Below are 27,804 nucleotides of genomic sequence, written 5' to 3'. Positions count from 1 at the left end.
GCTGATAGTCGCCACATTATCATTTGTATAGAGTTAACTTGTGGGATTAGTTTTGCAGATGTTCTCCAACATCTGTCTAAACAGTGGAAAACAGCAGCTAAACAACATATCACACGTCCAGGCTCACGGTTAACTGTGTAAATGTCACCTGTGGCTCTTTTCTGCCGCAGCTTTGAGCCCGTGGCTGTCCTCTTTCTCTCGGCCTGGAGTGAATGACTACTCGCCGCTCGCACTCGACCTCACCAGGAACCAGCTGATAGTGGGAGCCAGGTAACACACACACACACACGCACACACACACACACACACACACACACACACACACACACACACACACACACACACACGCACACGCACGCACACACACGCACGCACACACACACGCACGCACACACACACACACACACACACACACACACACACACACACACACACACAAACACACACACACACACACACACACACACACACACACTGCCTCTATCCCTAAACCTACCCATCACTCACACACTCACACACACACACACACACACACACACACACACACACACACACACACACTGTCCCCTATCCCCCATCACAGGAGACATTCTGCATTTTTACATTTTTGATAAAACACTGCTTAGTATGTTTTTAAAACCATTTGAAATATAAGGACTCACGAAATCACGTTCAAGTTGTAATAATAGTGTAATACCCATGTCATTATACACATTTGTGTCCTCACAAATCACAAAAACAAACACACGCGCACACACACAGACACACACACACACACACACACACACAAACCTGTCAAACCTAAAATATCTCTCTCTCTCTCTCCGTAGAAATCATCTCTTCCGGTTGAGTTTGAGCAACATCTCTCTCCTGCAGGTACTACTTTCTATTTCTCTTCATACTTCTTCCCATCTGTCCATTCAATCATCTTGACATCTCTAGAAATGCAGAACCAGCACTGTCCATTTAATTCTTCTCATGCCAGACAAGCACAGACTCAGTCTTTTATTATGATTGTCCACATGTTCAAAAGTGCTGACGCACAGAAGCTGAAATATCTGTGTGAGATACACACACACACGCACACACACACACACACACACACACACACACACACACACACACACACACACACACACACACACACACACACACACACACACACCTTCAGTAGCATGTTATTGTGCAGATGTTTGAGAAGCATTGACTTCCAAGTAGCTGCGTCCTGATTTGACCTCCTCTCCTCTGAATCTCTTGAAAGGAGGAACCCAAAATAATATACAAATATATAATTATTATTATTTTACTATTTTATTTTGTTTTGTTCTTATTGGAATAATTTAGAAAAAAACATAATTTTCTTATCTTTGTGTAGGGTATGGTCATAATGATCAGACATAGGGTAGAAAATGTTTGGGGCCAGGGTAATAATAAAATCTGTTCATTCAATTATTATTATTTTTTTTAGTTCTTAATATGTTTATCAGGAATATTTGGATCAGAAATGGTCATGAAAAATCATTCTTTTTGGTGCAAGAAACCTTCACTAGCAAATAAAGTGTTGAATATGGTCCCTTCAGTATGCAGACATCTGTACTCGTGTGTGTGTGTGTGTGTGTGTGTGTGTGTGTGTGTGTGTGCTGCTTCAGGCTGTCTGCGTTTGAGGTGAGAATCTGCCAGTAGACAGCAATCTCATCTGGGAGTGGGTTCAAATTGCCGTTGTTCATCTTGAAGGAGGATTCGCATTCACTTACTGTGTAACCACAGCTGCACCTACTGTGTGTTGGGAACGCTGAGATTGTGTTGCGCTTGCGTGACATGCCTGTTGAAAGCTTTGAGCGGTTGTGTGATATTTAAGAGTGACTTTTCTGGTGTGTGTTGAAGACCCTGCTGGTGAACTCTATAAACGTTCACCGTAACCCTGAGAGGGGGTGTGATGCCCTGGAGGAAGATCACTAAAGAATCTGTCAGAATCCAGTGATTTAGGGTGACCTCATGACCCTGTGTCCACAAGATGACCCACAGTCACCCCTCCAGCAAACACACACTCAAACACACACATGGCAGTATGACAAGCTCCTCACTGCGGTCCTGTACATCTCTGTTCTGAAAAAATAATTCAGAATTTTCTTATTTCACAATTTACATGCATTAGAGGAACATTTTCATTTGTTGATCCATACGTAAAAACGCGTATTTCATTTCTCCATCATGACATTTTTTTAATTCCAGTCTCCATCTCAAATTATCATTCATTCTGCAAATTACATTAAAAAAAATTAAATAAAAAGCCATAATCCTTTGCTGAGATAATTTCTCACACAATTAACTCACACAATTAAAAATTAAATAAATGTCAAAATTACAGCTTGAGTGGAAATGAAACATGTAAAATAAAAAGTTTATAGACACAGCAGCTGTAATTTTGCTCAAAACTGATAAATCATTTTTACTCAATAAGTATTGACTTTCTTATCCAATTTTATTTAATACTTTATTTTCACCACGCTGGGACATTTAAAGTGTCTGATGTAACACTCGCCTATAAACAAATTTGAAAAGTCCAATAATATGAAGATCACTGCTTAAAGTAGAAGTTTCGAGATACATCCATATTGAAGATGCGTGTAATCTGCAATCTAAGTTTAGAAAATAATGACTTTTCTGATTTTCTGGAAACTCACACTGTTTTCCATTAGTCAAACATACAGAACACCAAACTCATCATTGGCGTCTCCAGACATTGACATTCAACAAGGTTATCAGCCACGTCAGGATATGAAAGATATGATAAGAAGCAGTGTTGTGGAAAGTTACAAAGTAATGCATTACAATATTGCGTTAATCCCATAAAAGTAAGAAATTGCATTACTTGGTTACGTTTTATAGAAAGTAATGCGTTACTTACAATAAGCATCATGTTCACACACAACACCTCTGATTTCACTCACGATTTCGCTCAACATGAGGACAGCCATCTGTCAGCCAACAAAAAAATTTAAAAAAATTACTTGCATTACTGATTTGAAAAAGTAACTTCGATATTTTGTTGTATATTTAAAAGTAGTGTGTTACTTTACTAGTTACTTGAAAGAAGTAATCAGACTACTTGTAATGGATTACCCCCCCCCCCCCCCAACACTGATAACAAGAGGGTTGGATCTGTTGGATTTCATGTTAATGATTTATTATATCTCACTTGAAATATATCTGGTGTAATGATGGTTCTGCGTCAGCCGCTTCACTGTTGAGAGGAACAGATCGCAGAGAGAGATAGAGAGAGCAGATAGCAGTGTTTTAGCTGAGACTGGGATGAGAAGATGTTGAGAAAAAACACAACCCCCTCAACATCCAGTGGTGACGCGGTCTGAAGATCTGTTCAGGGTGAATCCTGCTCTTCAAATGAAGACGTCTTTCACGTGTTGTTCACTGACTGACTGCAGAGACACTAAAGCTAAAGTCAAAAGTCAAATGAACAGATGCAGTTTGTCAGAAGATGTGTAATCGGCTCCTTTGTAGATGTGTTTGTGCTCGTCAGAAGCGCTTCAAGAGTGTGGAAAAACACGTCACTAATCAAAACGACATGTTTTTTTTAGTATATGCAATGTTGCTCTTAAAACTACTAAAACTACCACTAAACAGTGAAAGCACTTAAAGTCCCCCTGTAGTCAATCATTTTATTCCTTAAAACACTTTGATCATTCTTCATGCGTTAGAATAGCTTGAATGTAACTCTACACCCTTGCCTCATTTAGTATACGCAGTTCTATGAATATGCAAATAAGCCCCGCCTCCACTCACTCACTCAGCTCAGAGATCCACTCGTTGACGATCACACGGTGACATGATTGGTTACAAGGTAGTTTGTGACGTCAGAAACACCAACGATTTCAAATCGTGTTTTTGAGACTTTTTTTTTGCAGTTTTAAGAAGAAAGTACTCAGCAATGGTGTTGAATTTGCACATAGTTTGTCTTAAAGCATATTAAAAACACCACATAGACAAACTTGATTTTCACCACAAGGGGACTTTAAAGAAAATAATTGATCCTGGTCAGAATTGCATTTTTACAATATTTGCAAATGGCAATAGGATCAAGATTATGATATTGTAAAACTGAATTGCTTCCATTAGTGTGTCTGTCTCTAAGCGCTCCGTCTACAGTGTTTTACTGTTTCTAGCTGTCAATCATGTATTTCGCGTCAGTCATTGCCTGTTTGCTGCTAAATTGTATGTGGAGCCATCAAAATTCTCGCAGTTGTAAGGATTCTGAGAATTTGACTTTTTCGCAATTTCGCTTTTTCCAATTCTCATTGGACTCTCACTATTGTAATAGAGTAAATATTTTCTGAATTATTTCAGCTGCAAAGTAATTATTTTCTGATCAAAGCTGAATTTTCAGCATCATTACTCCAGTCTTCAGTGTCACATGATCTTTCAGAAATCATTCTAATATGATGATTTGCTGTGCAAGAAACATTTCTGATTATTATCAATGTTGAAAGCATCAAGGTCATATTTGATCAATTTAATGCATACTTGCTGAATAAAAAGTATTCATTTCAAGTATTCAGCAACAAAAGAAAGTCTTACTGACCCCAACCTTTTGAACTGTGGTGTATATTTAGATTTTAGGATGAAGTTTGACCCGGTTCACCCTAATGTGTGAAAGTGTGCGTTTAATAATCTAGATCTGTCTGTGATTATCTTCCCCTGTTAATCTGAAGAGCTGTTTTATCTGTGACCTTTCTATTCAGGGTCTGCTGGGATCCTCACAAGGGTCACAACCAATACAAAATCATCATTATTATTTCAATCTATAGTGTGTGTGTGTGTGTGTGTGTGTGAGACTCTGGTCTACATAATTATTTTTGAGGCAATGACAACACAGATAAACATGACAAAGCAGCCTGTGAAAGGAGAGGGAGGGACAAGGAACAAAAGAGAGGAAGAACGTCTAAAACCAGTGAAACAACACATTCAAGAGTTTTCGTTTCAGATAAGAGAACGAATGCGATTAGGACAGACCGTCCAGTGTTGCCTAATTAAATGTCACACAATTGCTCTTTCACACGTCTGCCTCGCCATGGAGTCATATTGTGTATTTGCAGTGAAACTTTGCATCTTCCATCTCTTTGTCTTCTATTATTGTGTGTTTTGTACTTTCTTGACATCAAGAAAAGAAGCTGAACGAATGGAAGAGCTTCCCACGACTGAATATCTTTCATAGTTTTCCTGCATTAAGAGGATCTTCTGTTATTCTGCCTCCTAAAATGTAAATCAAAGCCATAGTAATGTTAGCCATAGGAGAGGTTTGGATTTGTTGTCATGGCTGTTCAAAGTTTAGAGGAATGTTCACTTTAATGAGTTTGTTCGGACAGTTTAAATGAAACTGGCACAAGTAAACAATTTACAAATGTGTTTGTATCATTAGTAGACAGTAGTCCTTGTGTGACCTTTAACAATTTTTGTAATGAAATAAATATTTAAATGCGGTTGTTTATCACTGTGTTTAGCATTCCAACATGTCACCCACATCATTGATTCAGTCGAATCATTGTAAGGATTCCAGTTTTCTGATTTGCACTGGAAAGCTTGACTTTTAAATATCAGGGTATTTCTTGTACATCCACATGCAAACACTTGAGCAGGCGTTCATGCTGATGTTGCTCTCTGCTGTGTTAATGTGATGAGTCCAGCTGTGTCGGCTCTAAAACCTTTCATGCAGTCTGCACTATAAACAGACAAAGTGGCAACTCCACTGTTACAATGTGAATTGTTTCTGTAACATTGCTGCAAAGTGCTCATGTTATATGTGTAAAGATACCTTCAGATGCATCCGGAAAGTTAAAGTGCTGTTTTATCATTTAAAGCAGGGTTTCCAAACAGGTTTTGTCAGCTAAACCCCTTTGATGTAAGATTTTTACTTTTAACTTCTATAACACTTTTGCATGTTCACACAAGAGTAATAAAACCATAAAAAAGAAATGTTTACTCAAATAGATCAAATATAAAAAGCAACATTTACATTAACTTAATGTAAGTTAACTAAAAGTAAAACTCAAATAAAAATAATGAAAAAATATATAGATATATAAAAAAATAAACTTCTCATTAGTGTACTTGGAACATACTATAATGTATAAATGCTTTAAGAGCATTTTTTTTCCACTTTACAGTAATGATATTTACAACTAGCTTTTGTTATTTAGCAAACATTTTTATCTGAAGAAATTGAGCATTAAATTTGTTTTTGAGAATGGAGACGTGGCTTAATTTTCATGGAAATTGTGCAAATAGACTTATAATGATTTAATTTCATATTTCTATACTATCCGTCTATGGTCACATGACAGGCAGGTAAACAAATAAAATATTTCATCGTTTGAATTATTTTTTTTTTAAATGACTATTTCATTTGATTTTTACATTTTATAATTTAATTAATTATTAGCTTTTCTTCAACTCACGAACCCCCTTTAATTCCCGCGAGAGCCCCGGTTTGGGAAGCCCTGAGTTGTGTGTGGATGTGTGTGACTTTAGCGCAGCACAGGACTGGATGCATGTCTCGACAGTAATGTTAATTGTCTGTTGATTGCAGGCCACAGAATGGGCCGTAGACGAGACCACCAGGAGGTCCTGCCAGAGCAAAGGAAAGACAGAGGTGAGAAGGGAGAGGTGAATCACCCCGGGATGAAAGCTCTGTGAATAAATGCTCTATGTTATATGTGTGTGAAATGAAATCTCTCTTCTCTTCCTTTGCTCCTCTCAGGATGAGTGTCAGAACTATGTTCGTGTCCTCCTGTTGAACGGCAGCCGTTTGTTTACCTGTGGCACTAATGCTTTCATGCCCATCTGCACGACTCGCCCTATTACTGACATGGCGAGCGTCCTGGAGTCCATCAGTGGGGTGGCGCGCTGTCCCTATGACCCTCGACATAACTCTACAGCTATGATAACTGAGAGTGGAGAAGTCTATGCGGCAACTGTGACTGATTTCTCTAGCCGTGATCCTATTATTTACCGCAGTCTGGGGAACATGCCACCCCTGCGGACCGCCCAGTACAACTCCAAATGGCTCAGTGGTACAGTGGGACGACACACACTTATCAGAGACAAATCTGACAAAAACCTGTCAAGAACACGTCCATTCCAAAATCAAAATTCCTGTATAAGAAATTATATCCTGCTAAACGAAAATGAAGCCTAGTTTAGGAGCTTTTTTTTTGTGTTGTGAAATTATTTTCATGACAATTAAGCTCATTTTGACTTACAGTATATTCTCATCACTGCAAAAATAATCATTCTTAAACTGTATATTCTTGGTAGTATTTGTGTTACCTTTATATTTATATTAGAAATAGCTTATTGTATTTATTGTGGCAACAAAATACTGTATTAGAGAATTCACCTATAAAAAAAAATAAAAAAAATTTAATTTAAAAGCTAAACATCTGGTTACATTATGTTTATGATTTAAAAATGCCTTTTTAAAGAATTTATTTAAAAATATATATAATTAGCTTATTGTATTTACTGTTATGCATCATAAAATACTGTATTATAAAATTCATCAATAAAAAATGAAAGATACATTTTATCGATTTAAAAATGTTGTATTAAATATTGTATTTTACTGTAATAAAAAAAATTATTACAGTGACAAGAATCACAATTGAGAAAGTAAAATTTAAAGTCAATCATCTTAATAAGGTTAAATATTTTTCAATTTCTTTAAGCAAAATACTTATTTCTTCTGATTTTGGTGTGAAATGCGACTTGGACACGGTTTTTTGAGTCACCCATCTATTTATGGCTATGTATCGAAAAAATTGTTTTGATAGTAATATGTTCTATCATCTTCCTTTCCTTTCTCTCCACAGAGCCTCACTTTGTCTCTGCGTATGAGGTGGGCCGCTTCACATACCTCTTTCTTCGAGAGAACGCAGTAGAACAGGATTGTGGGAAGATTATCTTCTCTCGTGTGGCCCGCGTGTGTCAGAATGACATCGGTGGTCGTTTCCTGCTGGAAGACACATGGACCACCTTCATGAAGGCTCGACTGAACTGTTCCCGCTCTGGAGATGTTCCCTTCTACTATCACGAGCTGCAGAGCACCTTCTACCTCCCCGAGCAAGACCTCATCTACGGAGTCTTCACCACCAATGTGTGAGTGGATTCATCATCATTTACCGAAAATGCAATTCATAGAAGACCAAGAGTCACACAGCAGGAATTTCTGTGTGACAAAACATTACTTCTTATACGTTATCATTAGAACATTAGGAAATCCCTCCAATACGGTGTATAAAATGAAAATCAATGTATTAAATATAATGATACATATATATATATATATATATATATATATATATATATATATATCATTATATTTAAATATATCATTATATTTAATACATTAAATATAAAATCTAAATCTAAATATATTCTAAAATATTTAAAAATATAAATTTATTGCTGTGATCAAAGCTGAATTTTCAGCATCATTACTCTAGTCTTCAGTGTCACATGATCCTTTCAGACTCATTCTAATACGATGATTTACTGCTCAAGAAACATTTCTGATTATTATCAATATTGAAAATGTGTGCTGCTCAATATTTTTGTGGAAACCATGATATATATTAAAGGGTTAGTTCACCCAAAAATGAAAATGATGTCATTAATGACTCACCCTCATGTCGTTCCAAGCCCGTAAGACCTCCGTTCATCTTAGGAACACAGTTTAAGATATTTTAGATTCAGTCCGAGAGCTTTTTGTCCCTCCATTGAAAATCTATGTGCGGTATACTGTCCTTGTCCAGAAAGGCAATAAAGACATCATCAAAGTAGTCCACGTGACATCAGTGGGTTAGTTAGAATTTTTTGAAGCATCGAAAATACATTTTGTTCCAAAAATAACAAAAACGACGACTTTATTCAGCATTGGATTCTCTTCCGGTTCTGTTGTCAATCCGCGTTCATGAGTCCGCTGATGTAAGACGAGCTGACGTGTTATCTGGTGCGCCCGAGCTTCGTTTACAGTCTGAGGGAGACGCACGCTGTAAACAAAACAATCTTTGCAAACATGTCTAAGGATTTCCACACAGAGGAAGACTTGCATTTTTTTGCCCAGCCATATTTATTTGCACCCGAATACACGGACGCACCAGATAACACGTCAGCAGCGTCTTACGTCAGCAGCGTCACTGGCCTTGTGAACGCGGATTGACAACAGAACCGGAAGAGAATACAATGCTGAATAAAGTCGTTTTTGTTATTTTTGGAACAAAATGTATTTTCGATGCTTCAAAACATTCTAACTAACCCACTGAGGTCACATGGACTACTTTGATGATGTCTTTATTGCCTTTCTGGACAAGGACAGTATACCGCACATTGATTTTCAATGGAGGGACAAAAAGCTCTCGGACTGAATCTAAAATATCTTAAACTGTGTTCTGAAGATGAACGGAGGTCTTACGGGCTTGGAACGACATGAGGGTGAGTCATTAATGACATCATTTTCATTTTTGGGTGAACTAACCCTTTAATTCAGAATTCTTTGCTGAATAGAAAGTTCAAAAGAACAGCATTTATTTGAACAGCAAAATACCTGTATATTTTTTCCACATATATATATATATATATATGGAAAAAATATACAGGTAAGTAAGTACAACTTTCATTCAGCAGGGACACATTAAATTGATTAAATTGTGTCATTAAATAGTGTCATTGTACATATTTCTGGCCTACATACAAAAGATTTCTATTTCAAATAAATGCTGTTCTTTTGAACTTTCTATTCAGCAAAGAATCCTGAATTAATATATATCATGGTTTCCACAAAAATATTAAGCAGCACACATGTTTTCAATATTGATAATAATCCGAAATGTTTCTTGAGCAGTAAATCAGCATATTATACTGATTTCTGAAGGATCATGTGACACTGAAGACTGGAGTAATGATTCTGGAAATTCAGCTTTGATCACAGCAATAAATTGATATTTTTAAATGTTTTAGAATATATTCAAATACTAAATATTTATTTTAAATTGTAATAATATTTCACAATATTACTATTTTTAATGTATTTTAGATCACATAAAAGCAGTCTTGGTGAGCATGAGAGACTTCTTTAAAAAAAAAAAAGTCTTACTGACCCCCAAACTTTTGAATGGTCCTGTTTTTCTATTCAATTTTTTAATGTAGAATTTGCTTCACTTCCCACTCTCGTTTCTCCTCACAGGAACAGCATCGCTGCGTCAGCAGTGTGTGCGTTTAACCTCAGTGCCATCACACAGGCCTTTAACGGACCCTTCCGTTATCAGGAGAACCCTCGGACCAGCTGGCTTTCAACTCCCAATCCCATCCCAAATTTTCAGGTGAAGGAAATTAAATGCAGCAGCATTATTTATTTTTTTCTTGAAGCCTTCTGGCACCAAATACAGTACCTCAATTAGTTTTTTCTCTCTTTCTCTCTGCCAGTGTGGGACAGTGAATGATTCGGGTCCAGGCGGTAATCTAACGGAGCGCAGTCTTCAAGACGCCCAGCGGCTCTTCCTCATGAGTGAGGTGGTTCAGCCCATCTCCACAGATCCTCTGGTCATGCAGGACAACATCCGGTACTCCAGGCTGGCTGTGGACATTGTTCAGGGGAGGGACACGCTTTACCACGTCATGTACATCGGCACAGGTAAAGGAGGCAAAGAAATCTGACATGCATGTCCTGCAAAGAACTCAAAGCATGTCCTCCTCCTGCTGAAAATCCAGCATATATCAGCATGATTTCCAAGTTGGTCCAGGCTGTGTTAACTTATGCTGGATAGAGCTGGTGTCTAACTGGTAGACCAGCACTCCTGCTTCTCATCATGGGAACCAGCATCACATCCCAGCAAGCATTTTTGCCTTTAAAAGACGTCTAATAGCCATCCAAACACAGCTCAGAGGTCTACATTTAATAGTTGTCTAAATCAGGGGTTTTCAAACTTTTTGTGTGTGTGGACCACTATTTGTAATCAAGAATTTTCGCGGACCACCTCGTAATACACATATTAAAATATGTCTACACAGTCCAAGTCCTACCTGAATTAATCCGCACCACTAAATAGACTTACTAGCACTAAAACTATAACTGGTCATCACATCAGTACAACAGGCTTGTTAAAAGAAAGTTTACTGCACACAACATATTTAATTTATTTATTTATTTACTCAAGCGCCCGACGGCATAATCAGGTTCATTTGAACAACAGGCTTATTTCCATAGCAATGGAGTATGAAATCTATACAGTAATAAGAACACTTGGATATAGTCAACATTTCAAAACCTTTGGCGATTTTAGGGGATTATTAATCTTCAGAGTTTTACAAGTCCTCAAAAAGTAGTCTTGAGTTTGTCCACTTAACAGCACATCCGCAAAACATTTCAGAAACGCGAGATCAAGAAACTAACTGGAAATTAAAATAATAACAGGCCTTATTCATTCCATTTATAAACATTTCGTTTTATATAAACTGCCTAATAAGGCTATGCATGTGATCTGATAATTAGAACATATTTGCCTCTGCCCTATACACATTTAATGAAAACACAGTAGGCCTAACGTTACTCCAGGTTAAACATTTTTTTTAAAATTGTCAAAAGGAAAAGCCATTGGAGTCTAAACCATATCCAAAGAATAGACTAGAAACAAAATTGCTTGCTGGGATGCTACTCCCGGATGCAAAGCAAACCTTATGCTGGTGACTGGATTTTTCAGCAGTGATGTTTAGAAGAACTTGAGCTTCTAATTGTTGCTTGTCTTCTTTAATTGACCGATCAGAGCGCGGCACCATCATCAAGGCCTTATCCACCAATAATAAGAGTCTGCGTGGATGTTACTTAGAGGAGATGAACATTCTTCCAGAAAACATGCAGGAGCCAATCCTAAACCTACAGATTCTGCACAACGATAGGTCGCTTTTCGTGGGACTTCCCAGCAGAGTGCTGAAGATCCCTCTGGAGAGATGCTCCAGCTACAAAACTGAACAGTAAGTTACACACATACACACAACTAGGACTGCAACCCCACTTTTTGACAACAGACTCATGAGGTCAGAGCATCCTAACCTTGAACATGATTGAGCATTTACGTTCACTACATAACTCCTTAAGCCACTATACTCATTTGCCGTCGTTTAGACCTGGTCACACATGACATCTAAACGAACGCATGCTGTTAAATTACGGCAAAGGATGATTGCAGAAAATGTCCTTCCGAGCTTCTAATGCACTTGGAGTCAGACAGGAAGTGAAGCTCGAGGAGGTGAAGCGAATGACAGTACTTATGAGCAGTCAGAGATATTATTATCTCGTAAATTTTCCGCCACTGGCCGAGAGGCAGATGAATGATGAACTAGGTCATTAAAAAAAAAAAAAAAAAAAATTGGCTGTATCGTGTTCTCCGTCAGTGCTATGAATAGAACACCTATAAATTGTCGAACATCATTAAAAATATATAATGCATGCATCACTCCTCACAGGAAATGGCTGCATTTACATTACAAATCTAATTAGATATCAGATCCATAAAGTAAGGCAATTTAACACCCTAAAAAGCTCTGATATAGCATGTCACTGTATTTACAATACACCATGTTACGTAACTTTTCGCCTTCATCCAGCTTGTCACGTCAGAAGAGGTTTTGCACGTGATCTGTCAGTTTAGTGGCGTGTGTGTGCTTATGATTTGAGGGTGACGGTTATTACTGAAGAGGTGGAAGTGTGTCATTATGTGAGGACTGTGATGCCTTGGACTCTCTCCCTAAATCCCTGCCGCAGATGTTGTTGCACAACACTCAGAGTTACTCAAGACAGAAACATTTGATATTAGATGCTGTTACTGGACATGATGAAGCTGTGTTTGTGAAGCCGCTCAGTGTTTAACATGCCGATGCGATTACAGATTCTTCACCACACACACACACACACACGTACACACAGGTGGCAAAAGGTCAGATCTCACAAGGTTGTTGCAAATAACTCTAATTATTTTATACCAATGTTCATCTATGGAGTCTGATTGAGCTGCAAGTGTTTAGTCATTATAATTTTATATAACCTTTAATGTATGTAAATTTATTCTCGGTGTGGCTTTTAGCATCTCCAGCATGATTTGCAGTTTTCTCTTGTTGCCGGTGTGAAGTAAACGGATGTTCAGTTTGTTAGTGAAGTCTGAGACATATTGTTCTGTTTGATTTTTGAGTAAAATATGACTGTATACTGTACCGTACTTTTTAAAAGTCACCAATGCTGCATTCATTAGATTACAAATACATTAAAAACGGTAATATTGTGAGATAATATTAGAATTTAGAACTGTTTTCTATTTTAGTTAATATTAAAATGTAATTTATTCCTGTGATTATTCCTGTAATTTATTCCTACTTCAGTCTTCAGTGTCACATGATCCTTCAGAAATCATTTTAATAAGCTGATTTGACACTCAAAAAAACATTTCTGATTATCAATTCTGAAAACAGTGAAACAGTGATAAAGTTCAAAAGAATCATTTCAAAAATAATCTTCCTGACCTCAAACTTTTGCAAGGTAGTGTAAATATGCTGGTATTTCACCGGTAATGTACGTTGTTCTTAGTGTCCTTCTTAAGAATGACACATCTTTAAAATAATGAAACATGCTTCTGAATTAATAACACTGTTGCACTCAATTGAACATAAAGGACACAAGGAGAAAAGGATAAGTCTGTTAGCTGTAATAAATCACCAGAGGTGCTGTCAGATATTCTTTATCTCCCAGAGCAGGATTTAATGCTTGTTGTGTTTTCTCTACACTTACTGTAACAGTCAGGTCATATCATGTTTTGATCAAATGCTTAGATTACATTTCCACTTGATCAATCTCTGACTTGCATCTCGACATAATAAATGTGTAGATATTAGACAAAATTAGCAAAACATTCATTAATGATTCAGTGTGCATTATCTGAGAGTCACCCAGTATTAGTGAGAAGGGCAGAATTAGTTTTAATAATTAATTAGTATAATGTCATTTATTTGTTTGTTGGAAATTCACGCTTGAATTGCACTGAGATTTATTCCTCATTATAAAGCTGTGCCATTTCCTGTTGAATGAAATCTCTCTTTTCTCTCTTGTTAAGTTCTCAGGACACACTCTTCATGGCTGTATGGTGGTAGTTATTAAGATGTTGTCATTGATTTGTGACTGTTTGTATGCGTGTGTATCCGCAGGGATTGTCTGGGCGCCAGGGATCCGTACTGCGGATGGGACCGGAAAGAGAAGCGCTGTACGACAATTGAGGACAGTTCCAACATGAGCCAGTGGAGTCAAGACATCACAAAGTGCCCTGTAAGACCAATATCTCATCACACACAAGAGAAAAATCACAACTGACTTAAATATTCCAGGTGTTTCTTCTAGACAGCAACGAGATTAAATGGAGAGTCAGTGGTTCTCAAACTCATCCTCACACCTGACTACCAAATAATTCAACTAAAAATGATCAAAACAAAAGATTTTTTAAATTGAAAAGCCTGCAGTGTCAATTTGTAATTTGAAAAATATAACAGTAACAGAGGATAAATAACTTTTAATAAATCTAAATATTAGCTCTTTTGGCGCCTCTCCAGCTCAGCTTCTTGTACGTCTTCTCGCGTTCACAATCGCAGCTGCTGAAGAGATGTTTTTCTACAGCGAGGAACTTCTACGTCGGGCTTGTTCAGACGGTGTTGAAGAAAGACTCAGTGGAATTGGGGTTGGTTTATAAAGTTAGCGCACCAGCCGGTATTCCCGCACTTCAACGGCGTTCCAACGGCTGCTTTCTGTATTTATTTTTCTTCCACACCCCACACTTTGAGAACAACTGGAGTAAGTGTTTTACTAAGTCTCCTGGGCCTGTAAGATGACAGAAATATCCTAACTTGGAATCATATCCCATTCCTATCTCTCTAGGAACCATGGAACTTGTCAAATCTTAAAGGGTTAGTTCACCCAAAAATGTAAATTCTGTCAGTATTTACTCACCCTCATGTTTTTCCAACCCCGTAAAACTTCGTTCATCTTCGGAACACGAATTAAGATATTTTTGATTAAATCTGAGAGCTGGATCACTCCTCCATAGGCTTCTAAGGGACTTAATTCAGCCGGTCCAGAAAAGTTAGTAAAGACATCGTTAAAATAGTCCAAGTGACTACAGTGACTCAATCTTAAGTTTACCAAGTGACGAGAATACTTTTTGTGCGCAAAAAAAAGAAAAACGACTTTATTTCAACTATTCATTTTCTTCTTCGTGGGTCTCTGAGTGAGTTCACGAGAGCCGTGACGCATGCGAGAGAACTGAGAGGACGCTCACGATCATTTAGTGGGGAAGTGTGAAAGGTGAGACATTCATTTTGCGGCATTGGTAAGGCACTTTTACGTTTTCTCGTTGGTCTCTCACGATTCGGACATCCAGGAAATGCACAGTTTAGAACCATTTTAAACTGTACTACATCGAGACCCATCTGCGTCATCTCTTCAGTCCTCGCGCGTGTGTCGTGATGCTCTCGTGAACTCATTCAGAGGCCCACACAGAAGAAAATGAACAGTTGAATGAAGTCATTATTTTGGGTTTTTTTGCACACAAAAAGTATTCTTGTCGCTTGATAAACTTTATACTATTCTATTCTGTATTCTGTTCTATTTTATGTTCTTTTATTATTTTCTGTTTTGTTCTATTCCGTTCTGTTCTAATATGATCTATTCTTTTCTGTTCTTTTCTGTATTCTGTTCTATTCTATACTCTTATTTTCTGTTCTGTTCTATTATATTATATTCAATTATGTTCTATTCTGGTTTGTTTTATACTGTTCTATTCTTTTATTCTGTTCTATTTTATACTCTTTTATATTTCATATTCATTGTTCTATTCCATTCTGTTCTACACTACTCTGTTCTATTCTATTCTGGTTCTATTATGATCTATTCTATTCTGTCCTGTTCTATTCTACAGTCTGTTCTATTCTATAATCTTATTTTCTGTTATATCATATTATATTAAATTATGTTATATTCTGTTTGATTCTTTTCCATCCTGCTGTATTATGTTCTATTCTGGTCTGTTCTATACTATTCTATTCTGTATTCTGTTCTATTTTATACTCTTTTATTATTTTCTGTTTTGTTCTATTCTATTCTATTTTGGTTCTATTCTGTTCTAATATGATCTATTCTATACTGTTCTATTCTATTCTATATTATGTTCTATTCTATGCCCTTATTATTATTTTCTGTTTTGTTCTATACTATTCTATTCTATTATGTTTCAGTTCTATTCTAATCCAATATGATCTATTCTATTCTAAACTGTTCTATTCTGTATTCTATTCCACACTCTTTTTCTATTCTATTCTATTCTATTCTATTCTATTCTATTCTATTCTATTCTATTCTATTCTACAAAGATTCAATTTCCACCTCAGAGACTCTGAAGACCAGATTCATAACAATGTTCTTTGAGTACACCAACAATCTCTTATAAATTTTTGCGCTGGTCATGAAGAATCAAGTTTGTGCTGAAGAGCCTGAAGGTTAACCCAGCTGATCCATCTGACAGTGTCAATTCCACGCTGGTGTTCTGCACGACGGCTGGCCAATGTCACTCCTGTTCCCTCTCGACACTTCATTAGGTCCATAATTAGACATCACACATTTCCTATTATCTCTGATGGTTGGTGTCCTCAGAGGAGCAATAATAAACAAACCTTATTTTCTACCACACTGGAAGCTTTGGGTTCGTCCCAAGTTGCACACTTGTACTACGCACCGCACTGAAAGTACTTTCTACCATGCTAATAGGCAATACCCACTGTTTCCATAGTAACAACTTAAATGACTTTGAGAGTTAGTGAGTGTTTTCCCAAACTTTTGCAGAATGTTTGTTGGCTGCAGTGCAGGAATCATTCCTAGAGTTGCTTTTGTTGTCCCGCCAGGCTTGATCATTGATGTTACTGTAAAAATAAGGATACGGAAAATGCTTACAAAGCCTAGTCGTGGTGTAAATCAAGACTAACACCATTGAACTAAACTAAATATTTATGGAAGCTTCTGATCAGGAATAACATGGAATAGATAAAATTGCAGACATATACTTGTTTACATTTCAGAAAACATGTAATACAAAACAGTTGTCCTAATGTACTTTGATTAATCAACTAGGGAAGCTATGGTTTGTGTTTATCTTCACAGGAGCGGAGACTTACCCAAGATGGTGGATTTGGCCACTGGTCCCCATGGCAGGCTTGTAACCATGATGATGGAGGAGAAGGCACCAGCACGTGTCAGTGTCGCACTAGGTCCTGTGATAACCCTCGACCCCAGTGTGGAGGGATGAAGTGTGTCGGGGCCAACATAGAGGTGGCCAACTGCTCCAGGTACACTTAATGTACTCACCCATATCTTTTCCTTACAATGACCACGATACTGACTAGGGCTGCACAATATATCGAAATTATCGAAATATCGCAAATGTATATATCGCGATATGCATATCGCAACGGCTTGCAATGATCCTTCAGAAATCATTCTTATATGATGATTTGCTGCTCAAGAAACATTTCTGATAATTATAAATGTTGAAAACATAAATAATTTTGTAAAAAGAAACAGCATTTTTTTTAAATAGAAATATTTTGTTACGTAATAACATAAATGTTAGTAAATGTTTTTACTGTCACTTTTGATCAATTTAATGCATCCTTGCTGAACAAAAGTAATGATTTATTAAAAAACAACAACAAAAATCTTACTGAGCCCAAACTTTTGAATGGTATTATACAGTATATGAAAGCTGTTGCACAAAACACGTAGAAGACTTGAAATATAGCACACAAGTCATATAAGTGTTGGGGAAGCTACTCTGAAACCATAGTTTGACAAGCTACAAGTTACTCATTAGTTAAAGTAGTTATGATACAGTCAAGCTACCCTTCTGAAAAAGTAGTTAGCTACACTACAAGTTACTATCAATGTTTAAGGTAAAATATTCATTCTTTTAAAACAACATAATGCAATACAATTGGGATTTCAAAGAGTATCCGATTATTTTATTTTGGAAACTGCTCAAAGGTACCTTACAAACCATACTCAAATGTATATCTCAAATTGATAAAATTGCAACAAATGTAGCATCATTGCAAGAACAAAATGTACACAACTTAAATTAGATATACAGGTGTCATCAAAAATGTATGTTAAACTCACAGCACATGCAGTGATGGAGCTCGAAGCATTCACTCATCTGTATGTGTGTCCTTAAATTTGTGCTTGTCTTCGACCCAACAGCGTTTTATCTTTGGTTTGCATAGATTTCATGCAAAAGTGTAACCTTTACTAGTCAACTCATGTGAAATATTAACCCACCCAGCCTTTATGTAATCATCAGATGATCTCTTCTCAGTGAACCGTAAGCCACTGATATAACAATAGATGGCAGTAATGATCAAGTTTAGTTTGTCATCCAGTAAGAAGAAGACACTGCGCTTCTTCAATACATTGCAGGTTCGTCAAAGCGAAAAACAGAATGTAGCTTTTGGTCATGCTACACCACTACTTGCTGGTAAAAGTAGTTAGCTACTGGAAAAGCTATACTGTTTTAAAGCCACACTATGCAGGAATTCCGTTTTTGTCAAACAGCGCCCCCTAGAGTCACTGTGGAGTACTTGTATTTAACGTTACTGTCGTAAATACCACTCTGCACTCACGGCCTCTGCACTTTATAATAATAAAGTAGCCTACCGCGTTTGATGGCTTATAACGTTTTTACATGATTGCAGCTAAATTACAAGTAAATAGCCTATAGCCTAGGCCTACTGTTTGTATAATTTAATTTGTGTTTTTTGAGTGTAATGTAAACATTACAAAATGCCAGATGACATTAATAAACTGACATGTACGTCACATTATTTCGTAACAATGTCCATTATGATGTCGTTAGACATGATTATTGCAATTTATCATAATAGTTTGCAAATTGCGCTCATTTACATACAACGTGTAGGCTTATTTATGTCCTGATATTTACATGAGATATTGACAACTGTTCTCATGATAATCGCAGGAATCAACTTTAACAGTGAAAGCCTGAGCGAGTGGGACTCTTGTGGGGTTCCTCACGCTGTCAGATTCACGTTTCCTTTTTCTAGACTCTTCCGAACGCGCTTTCTTCGTTTTTTTTCCGCCATTCTGAAAACGCAGGTCCGATGTTTACTCGTGTCTGACTCCTTCCTCGTTCAGTCTGCCGTTTCCTCTTTCTCTGTTCCTCCGACAATGCTTTCCTAGCTTTCTGCTTCTTATATGCCGGCTTAGCCATGACGATAGTTGTTCTTATAGCTAGCCGTATCCTGGATGGGGGCGTGTACGCGTGCAGTGCCGTAAAGCAATTCGTCACATCGCGAGAGCTGATATCACGCGTTACGAGACAGCCACCATTCAACCCGAAAAAAGTCATGTAACCATTCCAATTACTCCGAAGCTGTTCAGTTTAGCTAAAAAAACTGCATAGTTCCCCTTTAAAAGCAACTGAGCTACTGTCAAGCAACTTGTACTTGGCTACTCTTGAACACTGAGTCATATTAATATAGTGATGCATCTATGTGATTTTTCAAGTTTGATAGAATCCCCTTATTCACTGTCATTCCACAAAAAAAGAAAGTCATAGGGGTTGGTAAGCGTATGAGTCAGTAATGTAATTTTTCAGATTTTCTTTTTGGATGAACTAGCCTTTTAAAATCTGGGACTTCTCATATTAAAGTGGCAGGTGTAAACAGTGTGGCCAGAGTGATGTATGAGAGCCAGAGCGATCAGCCTGAAGTCTTCAATCACAGACAATCAAAGTGTCAAAAGCTTTTATTCCCTGTGATTCAGCTCTTCCGTGAGAGAAAGGAACCACCCAACGTGAAGAGTTGCAGATACTGAGACCTCGAGTCCATCAATCCCGAACACTGATACAGACGTGCTGCGTGTAACGTGTGGATTTATTCATTAACTACGAGATGCTGACGCCACAGTTCTGGCGGAGCAGCTCCTTCTTCGCATGTCCCATTATCCCGCAGTCACTGAATCAATGTTCCAATTATTTCTTCACCTAGAGAGCTTGTTTAAACACACACATCACCAGGTCTGGGTGCAAGAAAACTAACAGGACGCAATGTTTCAGTATAACAAAAGAACAGCATCTGTGGCAGGATCTTTCAGCTGTAGCAGATATATGATAAATGATAAACAGTCTGAGTAATGAGTTGCTAATACTTCTTTGTCAGAATGCTACTGTTAAGTTTAATAAAGCTGATTTGACCTAATAGCTCTAAAGTTGTGATCACAATCCTTCAAAGTCATTATCGGGCCTTTAGAAGAAGTCACTTGACTCCGGGCAGCACCAGAGGGACTGTCCTTGTTATAAAGGTGGTCATTTAAAGGAAAACTGGGGTTTTCTTGCTCTTTTGAAATGAATGCTCTAGTTTTTCAAACTTTGCAACAGTGCAAAGATCGTGTCCCAACTCTACCCTTCATATCGTTTCAAACCCGTATGACTTCCTTTCACACAGAATGAAAGTCTTGGACCCCATTTACTTTCATTGTATGGACACAAACATTTCCATAAATGGAAGTGTCAATGCAGTTATTGTTAAAGTCTGCCTTTTGTGAAAATCTGTTTTTTACTGTTGTTTATTTGTCTTTGTGGTGTTTTTAAATATGCTTTAAGACAAATGTGCGAAATTGTGCAAATTCATTCAAGTATTTTCTCCTTAAAACTGCGGTGAACCAAAGACAGTCTCAAAAATACGGTTTGAAATCGCTGGTGTTTCTGACGTCCAAACTACCTTGTAACCAATCAGATCACTGTGTGGATCTCTGAGCTGCTGTGAGTGAGTGGAGGCGGGGCTCATTCGCATATTCATAGAATTGCGTATACTAAATGAGGCAAAGGTGTAGAGTTAGAATCAAGCTATTTTAAAGTGACATAGTGTAGGAATTTAGCTCTTTAGAATTTCATCTAGTGGTGAAATTGTATTTTGCATCCAAACGAATTGTGCTCTTCAGCGCCTCGCTTTTTCAAATGCGTGTTGCATCTACGGTGGCTGTTATGTACCAAAAAGCTATGACAGGATGTCTTCTAATAGCACTTCGTCGAGTTTTCCTTCGGGTGAACAGGATTGTTATTTCAAACAAACTGCAACTTGACACAACGAACAAACGAATGTCTGACACCACTGTGTCCCTGAGCAAGACACTTAACCCCTAGTTGAAATATAGCAATTGTAAGTCGCTTTGGATAAAAGCGTCAGCTAAATGCATAAATGTAAATGTAAATGTAATAACAGTGCAATGCAGCCTTTTAAACTTGCCGGGGCCGTGAAGCGTCTCTCACTGCTCTGCTCCTCCGTTTCTGCTGCTTTCAGTCACGTGACGCTGGCTCTGAACGAAAAACGCGTTGTGGAAACGCGTTGGCCTAGTACTTTTTGTCCCTCTCTGCCATTATAGTTTTTCAAGATGGCGGAACGACATGGAAGCCTCCGTGGACCTACCCGACACATGTATATAAAGATAATAAATTCTTCGTTTACGAGGATAAGTCAGATAATTGGCAGAGGTATTTGTACACCATTGAGGACATATTTATGAATAAAAATATTGATTTTAGGTGATAAAATACCTAAACAGCTTACATTTTCTTCACAAAAATCTAGTTGAAACAGCTACAAAAGCAGTTTGATCAGATATCATCACCGTTATGACATCACAACTCTGCTCACATTACCACACAACCGCTCACATTTACATATCAACTGCTGTGACGAACAATATAACGAAGGGTTATTGTACACAGAGGTTGGCCAATCATAATCGAGGTAATTTACGTATAGACATCTTATATATACACTACCATTAAAATGTTTTTTCTTTTAAATAAGTCTCTTATTTCTCTCTTAGGCGTGTTTTATTTAGATAACTCCTAACTCCTGCTTCTGTGTGTTCAGGAATGGAGGCTGGACCCCCTGGTCGTCCTGGGCCGAGTGCAGCACCAGTTGTGGCATTGGATTTGAGGTCCGTCAGCGGTCCTGCAACAACCCAGCACCCCGACACGGAGGACGCGTATGCGTAGGTCAGGCGCGAGAGGAGAGGTGAGACCAGAAGAAAGATGGACAATAAGGCTGTGCTGTATGCTTTTGATTTGATATGATTTAATTTGCCACAAAAAACACTCTTAGGGCTCGTTCACACAGAACACGTTTTTTGCAGGTCAGTGGAACTGAAAAATTGCAAAAAACGTTTTACTTGAGTGTTAATGGAAAAATTCATTCTGTGTGAACGGCCCCTTGAAAGTCGTTTTTTAGTGTTTTCCAGCCTTAAAGGTGCAATGTGTAATATTTCTGAGGATCTATTGACAGAAATGCAATATAAGATCCATAACTATGTTTTCAGTGGTGTATATAAAGACCTTACTTAATGAACCGTTATATTTGTATTACCTTAGAATGAGCAGTTTCTGTCTACATACACCACGGGTTCCCTTACATTGAAATGCGCCGTCATGTTTCTACAGTGGCCCTAAACGGACAAACGTGTTTCGTTACTATGTTGCTCTTCGTGCAAGGAAGCAAGCTTAGTTCAGCGAATAAAACACTGACACAATGATGATCAAGTAACAATAATATTTGCAATAACATATAGTTTTACTGAATAATTAAGTAAACTTAATTTCTTAATTTATCCTTGTAAAGAAACCTCATTGCTGAACTGGCAACTCTCTGCTGTCTCAGACGATGACATATTTTCTTGTCGGCCACCGTAACTTTTGTTGGTTGCAATTTGTAACCTCACCACTATATGCCGCTAAAAATCACACACTGCTCCTTTAACTATAAAAGAACCAACTCCATAAGTGTATATATGTTTATTTGAGGTGACTGGAAGATGAATCATTCATGTTTGTGTGATTCAGATTGTGTAACGAAAAGAATCCATGTCCTGTTCCGGTGTCCTGGGTCTCCTGGAGCGCTTGGTCCAAATGTAGCGTTGCCTGTGGTGGTGGAGTCCAATCCCGTGTTCGAACCTGCGAGAATGGCAACACCTGTCCTGGTTGCCCTCTGGTAGGGTCTTCAACTAGTCATAAAATCAACAAAAACTCTAATATAAGCAAAAATTCTAAAGATTTATTTGAAAGATTGTCATTAGCATCTATCATGTGTGTGTTCCTGCATCCAGGAGTATAAGGCATGTAATTTGGACGCGTGTGCCGAGGTGAGGCGCACCACTCCGTGGACCCCCTGGTACGCTGTTAACGTTACTCAGATGGGTGCGAGACAGGAACAGAGGGTCAGGTACACCTGTAGGGCTCTCCTCGCTGACCCTCACGACCTGCAGCTCGGCAAACGCAAGATAGAGACTCGCCTCTGTCCCACCACTGACGGAGCTGCTGTCTGTGAGACTGACGGTACACACACACATGCACGCACGCACGCACACGCACGCACACACGCACGCACGCGCACGCACACACACACACACACACACACACACACACATTACACACACACAGCCTCAGACACATAATGCACACTCCTCCTATAAGCACGATTTGGGAGGAAAATCTATAAAAATGAAACAAAATAAAAAATAATACTATAAAATTATAAAATACTAATTATAAAATACATAATTATCATATAATTATAAAATACAATAATATTTCACTATAAAAAATAGAATATGTAAGAAAAATATATAATAGTAATAATAAATAAAATTAGTAAATTAATTAATTTAAAATTCAATTATAATTTTTACTGAACTTTTTTCTGTTGTTTTTTTTACAGTACAACTGTAAAATTGCAATACAAATATTTACGGCTGACTTAATTTCTTCATTTTCAAACATGAAACCATTAAACTTTTATTTGACCGAAAACTCTTCCGCCGCTCTATAAGGACTTCTCATCACAAGTTTGGGAAGATGGCTGGTGCATGTAGCGTTCCCAAATGCACGTTAAACCGACCCAAAGTGATTTCGATTAGTTGCTCAGCCCTCCTATACGTACACTTTTATGTTTGTAGGTCTAGTTGAGGACTTGTTGAGAATGGGTCGACCCGTTACACGAGTGCAAGGAGCCGCCTGGTCATCATGGGAAACGTGGTCTGCATGTTCCAAAGAGTGTTCTAAAGGCTTTCGCACACGCAAGCGCTCCTGTGCCGCTCCTGATGGGAAGAGCACGCCGTTCGCCTGCAGCGGAGCGCCCGTCGAGTATCAGGACTGCAACTCTCAGCCATGCCCAGGTCAGAGACTTCTCAGTTTCCTCTGACTCCTGTCCTGTTATTAAAGGGACATAACACACACAGTTTCTCATGTTAATCTTGAGTACTTATAGAGTAGTATTGCATCCTTCATATCTCCGAAGAGTCTTTAGTTTTATCAGATTTGTAAAAGAGAGATATGCTGTACTGATTCTCTCCAAAAACAGCCGAGTGTATTTGGCACAGAAATACCGTCATACGTCTGTATTTTTAAACTTTGGCCATGTTTAGCATATGAATCCAACTCTTTAACAGTGTAAATAAGTCAGAATGCATGAAATATCATTAGACATCCCCTTTAAGTAAGGCATAATGTACATCTAGCTGACCAATCAGAATCAAGTTATCCAAAGAGCTGTGTAATGACTGACTTTAAAAGTCTTGCTGCAAGGAGTGTTGTGATGACGGGTGTTTTTTTCAGTGAAGGGTGCGTGGTCATGCTGGTCTTCCTGGTCCCAGTGCTCTTCTTCCTGTGACGGCGGTCACTACCAGCGCTCTCGCACTTGCTCTAACCCCACGCCTGCTCATTCTGGAGATATCTGCATCGGTCTGCACACGGAGGAAGCTCTCTGTAACACACACGAGTGTGAAGGTGAGAAAACAACAACACTGCTGCTCGCAGCGATTTCTCTTAAAACCCCCATGTAGTCAATAATTGTATCCCTTAAAACTCATCTTTGATCACCAAAATGACAATAAAAAAAAGTCCTTTAAAAAAAAGTCATTCCATAAAATAGCTTGAATGTAACCCTACACCCTTGCCTAATTTAGTATACGCGGTTCTATGAATATGCAAATGAGCCCCGCCTCCACTCACTCACGTCAGCTCAGAGATCCACTCGTTGACGATCACACGTTGATCTGATTGGTTACAAGGTAGTTTGTGACGTTAGAAACACCAGCGATTTCAAACCACGTTTTTGAGACTGTCTTTGTTTCACTGCAGTTTTAAGGAGTAAATACTCAGCAATGCTGTTGACTTATGAATTTACACATGGTTTGTTTTAAAGCATATTAAAAACACCACATATACATATTAACAACATTAAAAAATTAATTTTCACATTTCAGTTTTAACATTTTACAGCTTCATTAATGTGTCTTTTAGTACTTTTAAGAAATAAACATATGGAAAAAATAAAATGTTGGTGTTAAATAAAAAATGATTTGAACAAAGAGCTTAGAAAATCATGTTATTGTTAAAGACTACTTCCGGATCGGATTCCGAACGGTGAAACATGGATTGCCGGGAAATTCCGTCAATGGCAGGGAAAGAGTTAAATACTCTTTATGACTGCATTCATGATAACTAATGATACCACATTTGTGTTCTGTTGATGTTCCTCATGTGTGTCAGGTGGTTGGGGGGCGTGGTCAGAGTGGGCGGAGTGTAATGAGGAGGGGCAGCAGCTCCGCGCTCGTATATGTGAAATAAACTCCTCTTGCCAAGGAAACTCTACAGATCAGAGAATGTGTCGGCCCAATGAGAGCGCAGGTTAGTTCCTTACCCTCTTCTCCTTAAATCATGCCTGGCATCTCAGACAGTCAAGTTTCACATCGTTATCTTAATTGTAGTGCTGTCAAAGGGACAGAGGAGGAACTCAAACTGTGGAGGTAAATGCAACTTAAAAAAAATCAAACAGCATTGAGGTTTTCATGTGGCTATTGACGGGAGGTAAACATTTGTTTTTGTCTCCTGCAGGGTTTTCTCTGTTCCACTTGGTGCTGACCGGCGCATGTTGTTTTGTGGGAGCAGTGTTGCTGTCCATCCTGGTGTATGTGTACTGTCAGAGACTCCGCAAACCTCCTCAAGAATCCGCAGTTATTCATCCCAGCACTCCCAACCACTTACACTATAAAGAGAACAGCTGTGCGCCCAAGAATGACTTATACACACCCATGGAGTTCAAGGTATCCCATCATGCCACCGGGGTCTCTCTGTATCTCTTGTGCAGTGGTCCTTAACTTGTAGTTTGCAACCACAACACTGATCAGTGCAAATAATAAAATGCTTTTATAATATATTCATGCATTGTTAATATAAAAAAATAAATAGGCTTAAACCATTAAAGGAAAGTCCTATATTACAAGGAACCAAACATTTTAATTGTGCATATTGATCTGTGAAGTTTGGTGGTCTGTGAAGTTCATGATAATATATATATATATATATATATACACACACACACACACACAATATTAATTAATATATTATTTATTTAATAATAAAAGTTTAGGTAAAAAAACCAAATTATATTAGTTATATTTTTAAATAGTAATATTTTTATATACATTATATTATTATATTTACTTTTGTTCAATAAATAATTATGGTCTTGTGTTGTGTGCACATGATATATTTGCTGTAAAATCAGTATCTGAAGCAGTTGAGATCCCCGACTCTCCCTAATCTGTCTCGTAGGAAATGGCTCTCGTTCTATAAATCCGTCTTATCTATCATTCTTCATTTTCCGGTTCCATCTCTTCCCTCGGAGCATTGACATCAGAGGACCGCTGCAGCATGATGCAAAACACTCTGTGGCCTTAGAAATATTGAAGAGACTTGTCCAACATGCGTGAGCTCACTTTTTTGTGTTTTCCCTGTTCCCCGCAGACTCTGAATAAGAACAACCTGCTTCCACCTGATGAAAGCTGCAACTTCTTCCCATCAGCCTTGCCACAGACCAACGTCTACGCCACCACGTATTACCCGTCTCCTCTGGGCAAGTACGACTTTCCTTCCATGGATCCGCCCTGCAGCTACATGCACAGCTGATGCACAAAGACACACATCATGCTTTCTTAGGGGTGTGTGACCACGGTTACACACCCTTATCCGTCCATGCAGATGCATTGGAAAAGGCATGGATCCACAGGAAGGTCGAGCGCATAACCTGCATCTCAAAAGATGCAGGAAAACGCAAAGGATTGTTGTTCGGATAAGACGGGCCCATGTAGTTTTCTTGTAGCATTTCCTTTCCTAAATGTCATCTCAAACCGGAAGTCACGGGTTCAGTTGATCACATGCGTTGTAATAACTACAGACCGACACTCACAAAGCATGCCCACTTCCTAAAACGCAGAGGAGCAAGAGGAATTCTGGCATCTTTGCTTTCCACGTAAAGCTCAAAACTGAATGGTGACGCACTGCTTTGTGTGCTGGCGTCTTCAGCTTTTGAGTTGTTTTTCACAATAGAAAAAGATGCAACACAGAACTCGTTTTGAGTCGAATGGTTCCAGGCAGCTGTGATGTCTCACAATAAGCCCGAACATCTGTTTCCCTTATTTTTTCCTAGTTTATGTCCTTTCGGCTCCAGGACTCAAGCGGTGGATGTGAGATACACGGTACATGGACCCAGGATTACTGGTGATGCGACTGGTTAACGTCACGCCGGGCGAGGAGCGGCGTACAGTGCAGACTGTTATCTTCATCGTCCATTAAAAGA

The 27,804-nt window shown here is 38.3% G+C and overlaps 1 protein-coding gene across 1 annotated transcript in view; it reads left to right on the top strand.

The window, feature by feature from the left end:
* Positions 1-27,804, top strand: part of sema5bb (sema domain, seven thrombospondin repeats (type 1 and type 1-like), transmembrane domain (TM) and short cytoplasmic domain, (semaphorin) 5Bb) — a 67,202-nt gene that overhangs the window by 37,829 nt on the left and 1,569 nt on the right. The window contains exons 4-22 of the mRNA XM_077199778.1: positions 171-270; positions 831-876; positions 6,602-6,664; positions 6,773-7,085; positions 7,884-8,169; positions 10,256-10,391; positions 10,495-10,702; positions 11,832-12,039; positions 14,260-14,377; positions 17,255-17,439; positions 22,045-22,188; positions 23,010-23,157; positions 23,273-23,501; positions 24,122-24,340; positions 24,780-24,950; positions 25,716-25,853; positions 25,934-25,972; positions 26,061-26,269; positions 26,973-27,804. The exon at positions 26,973-27,804 is cut by the window's right edge and continues 1,569 nt beyond it. Coding sequence (XP_077055893.1) covers positions 171-270; positions 831-876; positions 6,602-6,664; positions 6,773-7,085; positions 7,884-8,169; positions 10,256-10,391; positions 10,495-10,702; positions 11,832-12,039; positions 14,260-14,377; positions 17,255-17,439; positions 22,045-22,188; positions 23,010-23,157; positions 23,273-23,501; positions 24,122-24,340; positions 24,780-24,950; positions 25,716-25,853; positions 25,934-25,972; positions 26,061-26,269; positions 26,973-27,134 — 3,122 coding nt within the window. The 3' untranslated portion in view covers positions 27,135-27,804. The remainder of the gene's footprint in view (positions 1-170; positions 271-830; positions 877-6,601; positions 6,665-6,772; positions 7,086-7,883; positions 8,170-10,255; positions 10,392-10,494; positions 10,703-11,831; positions 12,040-14,259; positions 14,378-17,254; positions 17,440-22,044; positions 22,189-23,009; positions 23,158-23,272; positions 23,502-24,121; positions 24,341-24,779; positions 24,951-25,715; positions 25,854-25,933; positions 25,973-26,060; positions 26,270-26,972) is intronic.

Source organism: Siphateles boraxobius, unplaced genomic scaffold, assembly GCF_051911475.1.
Source record: "Siphateles boraxobius isolate OS27281-9 unplaced genomic scaffold, OSU_SipBor_1 41, whole genome shotgun sequence".
NCBI lineage: Eukaryota > Metazoa > Chordata > Actinopteri > Cypriniformes > Leuciscidae > Siphateles > Siphateles boraxobius.
This window is presented reverse-complemented; position numbering and strand designations above follow the sequence as displayed.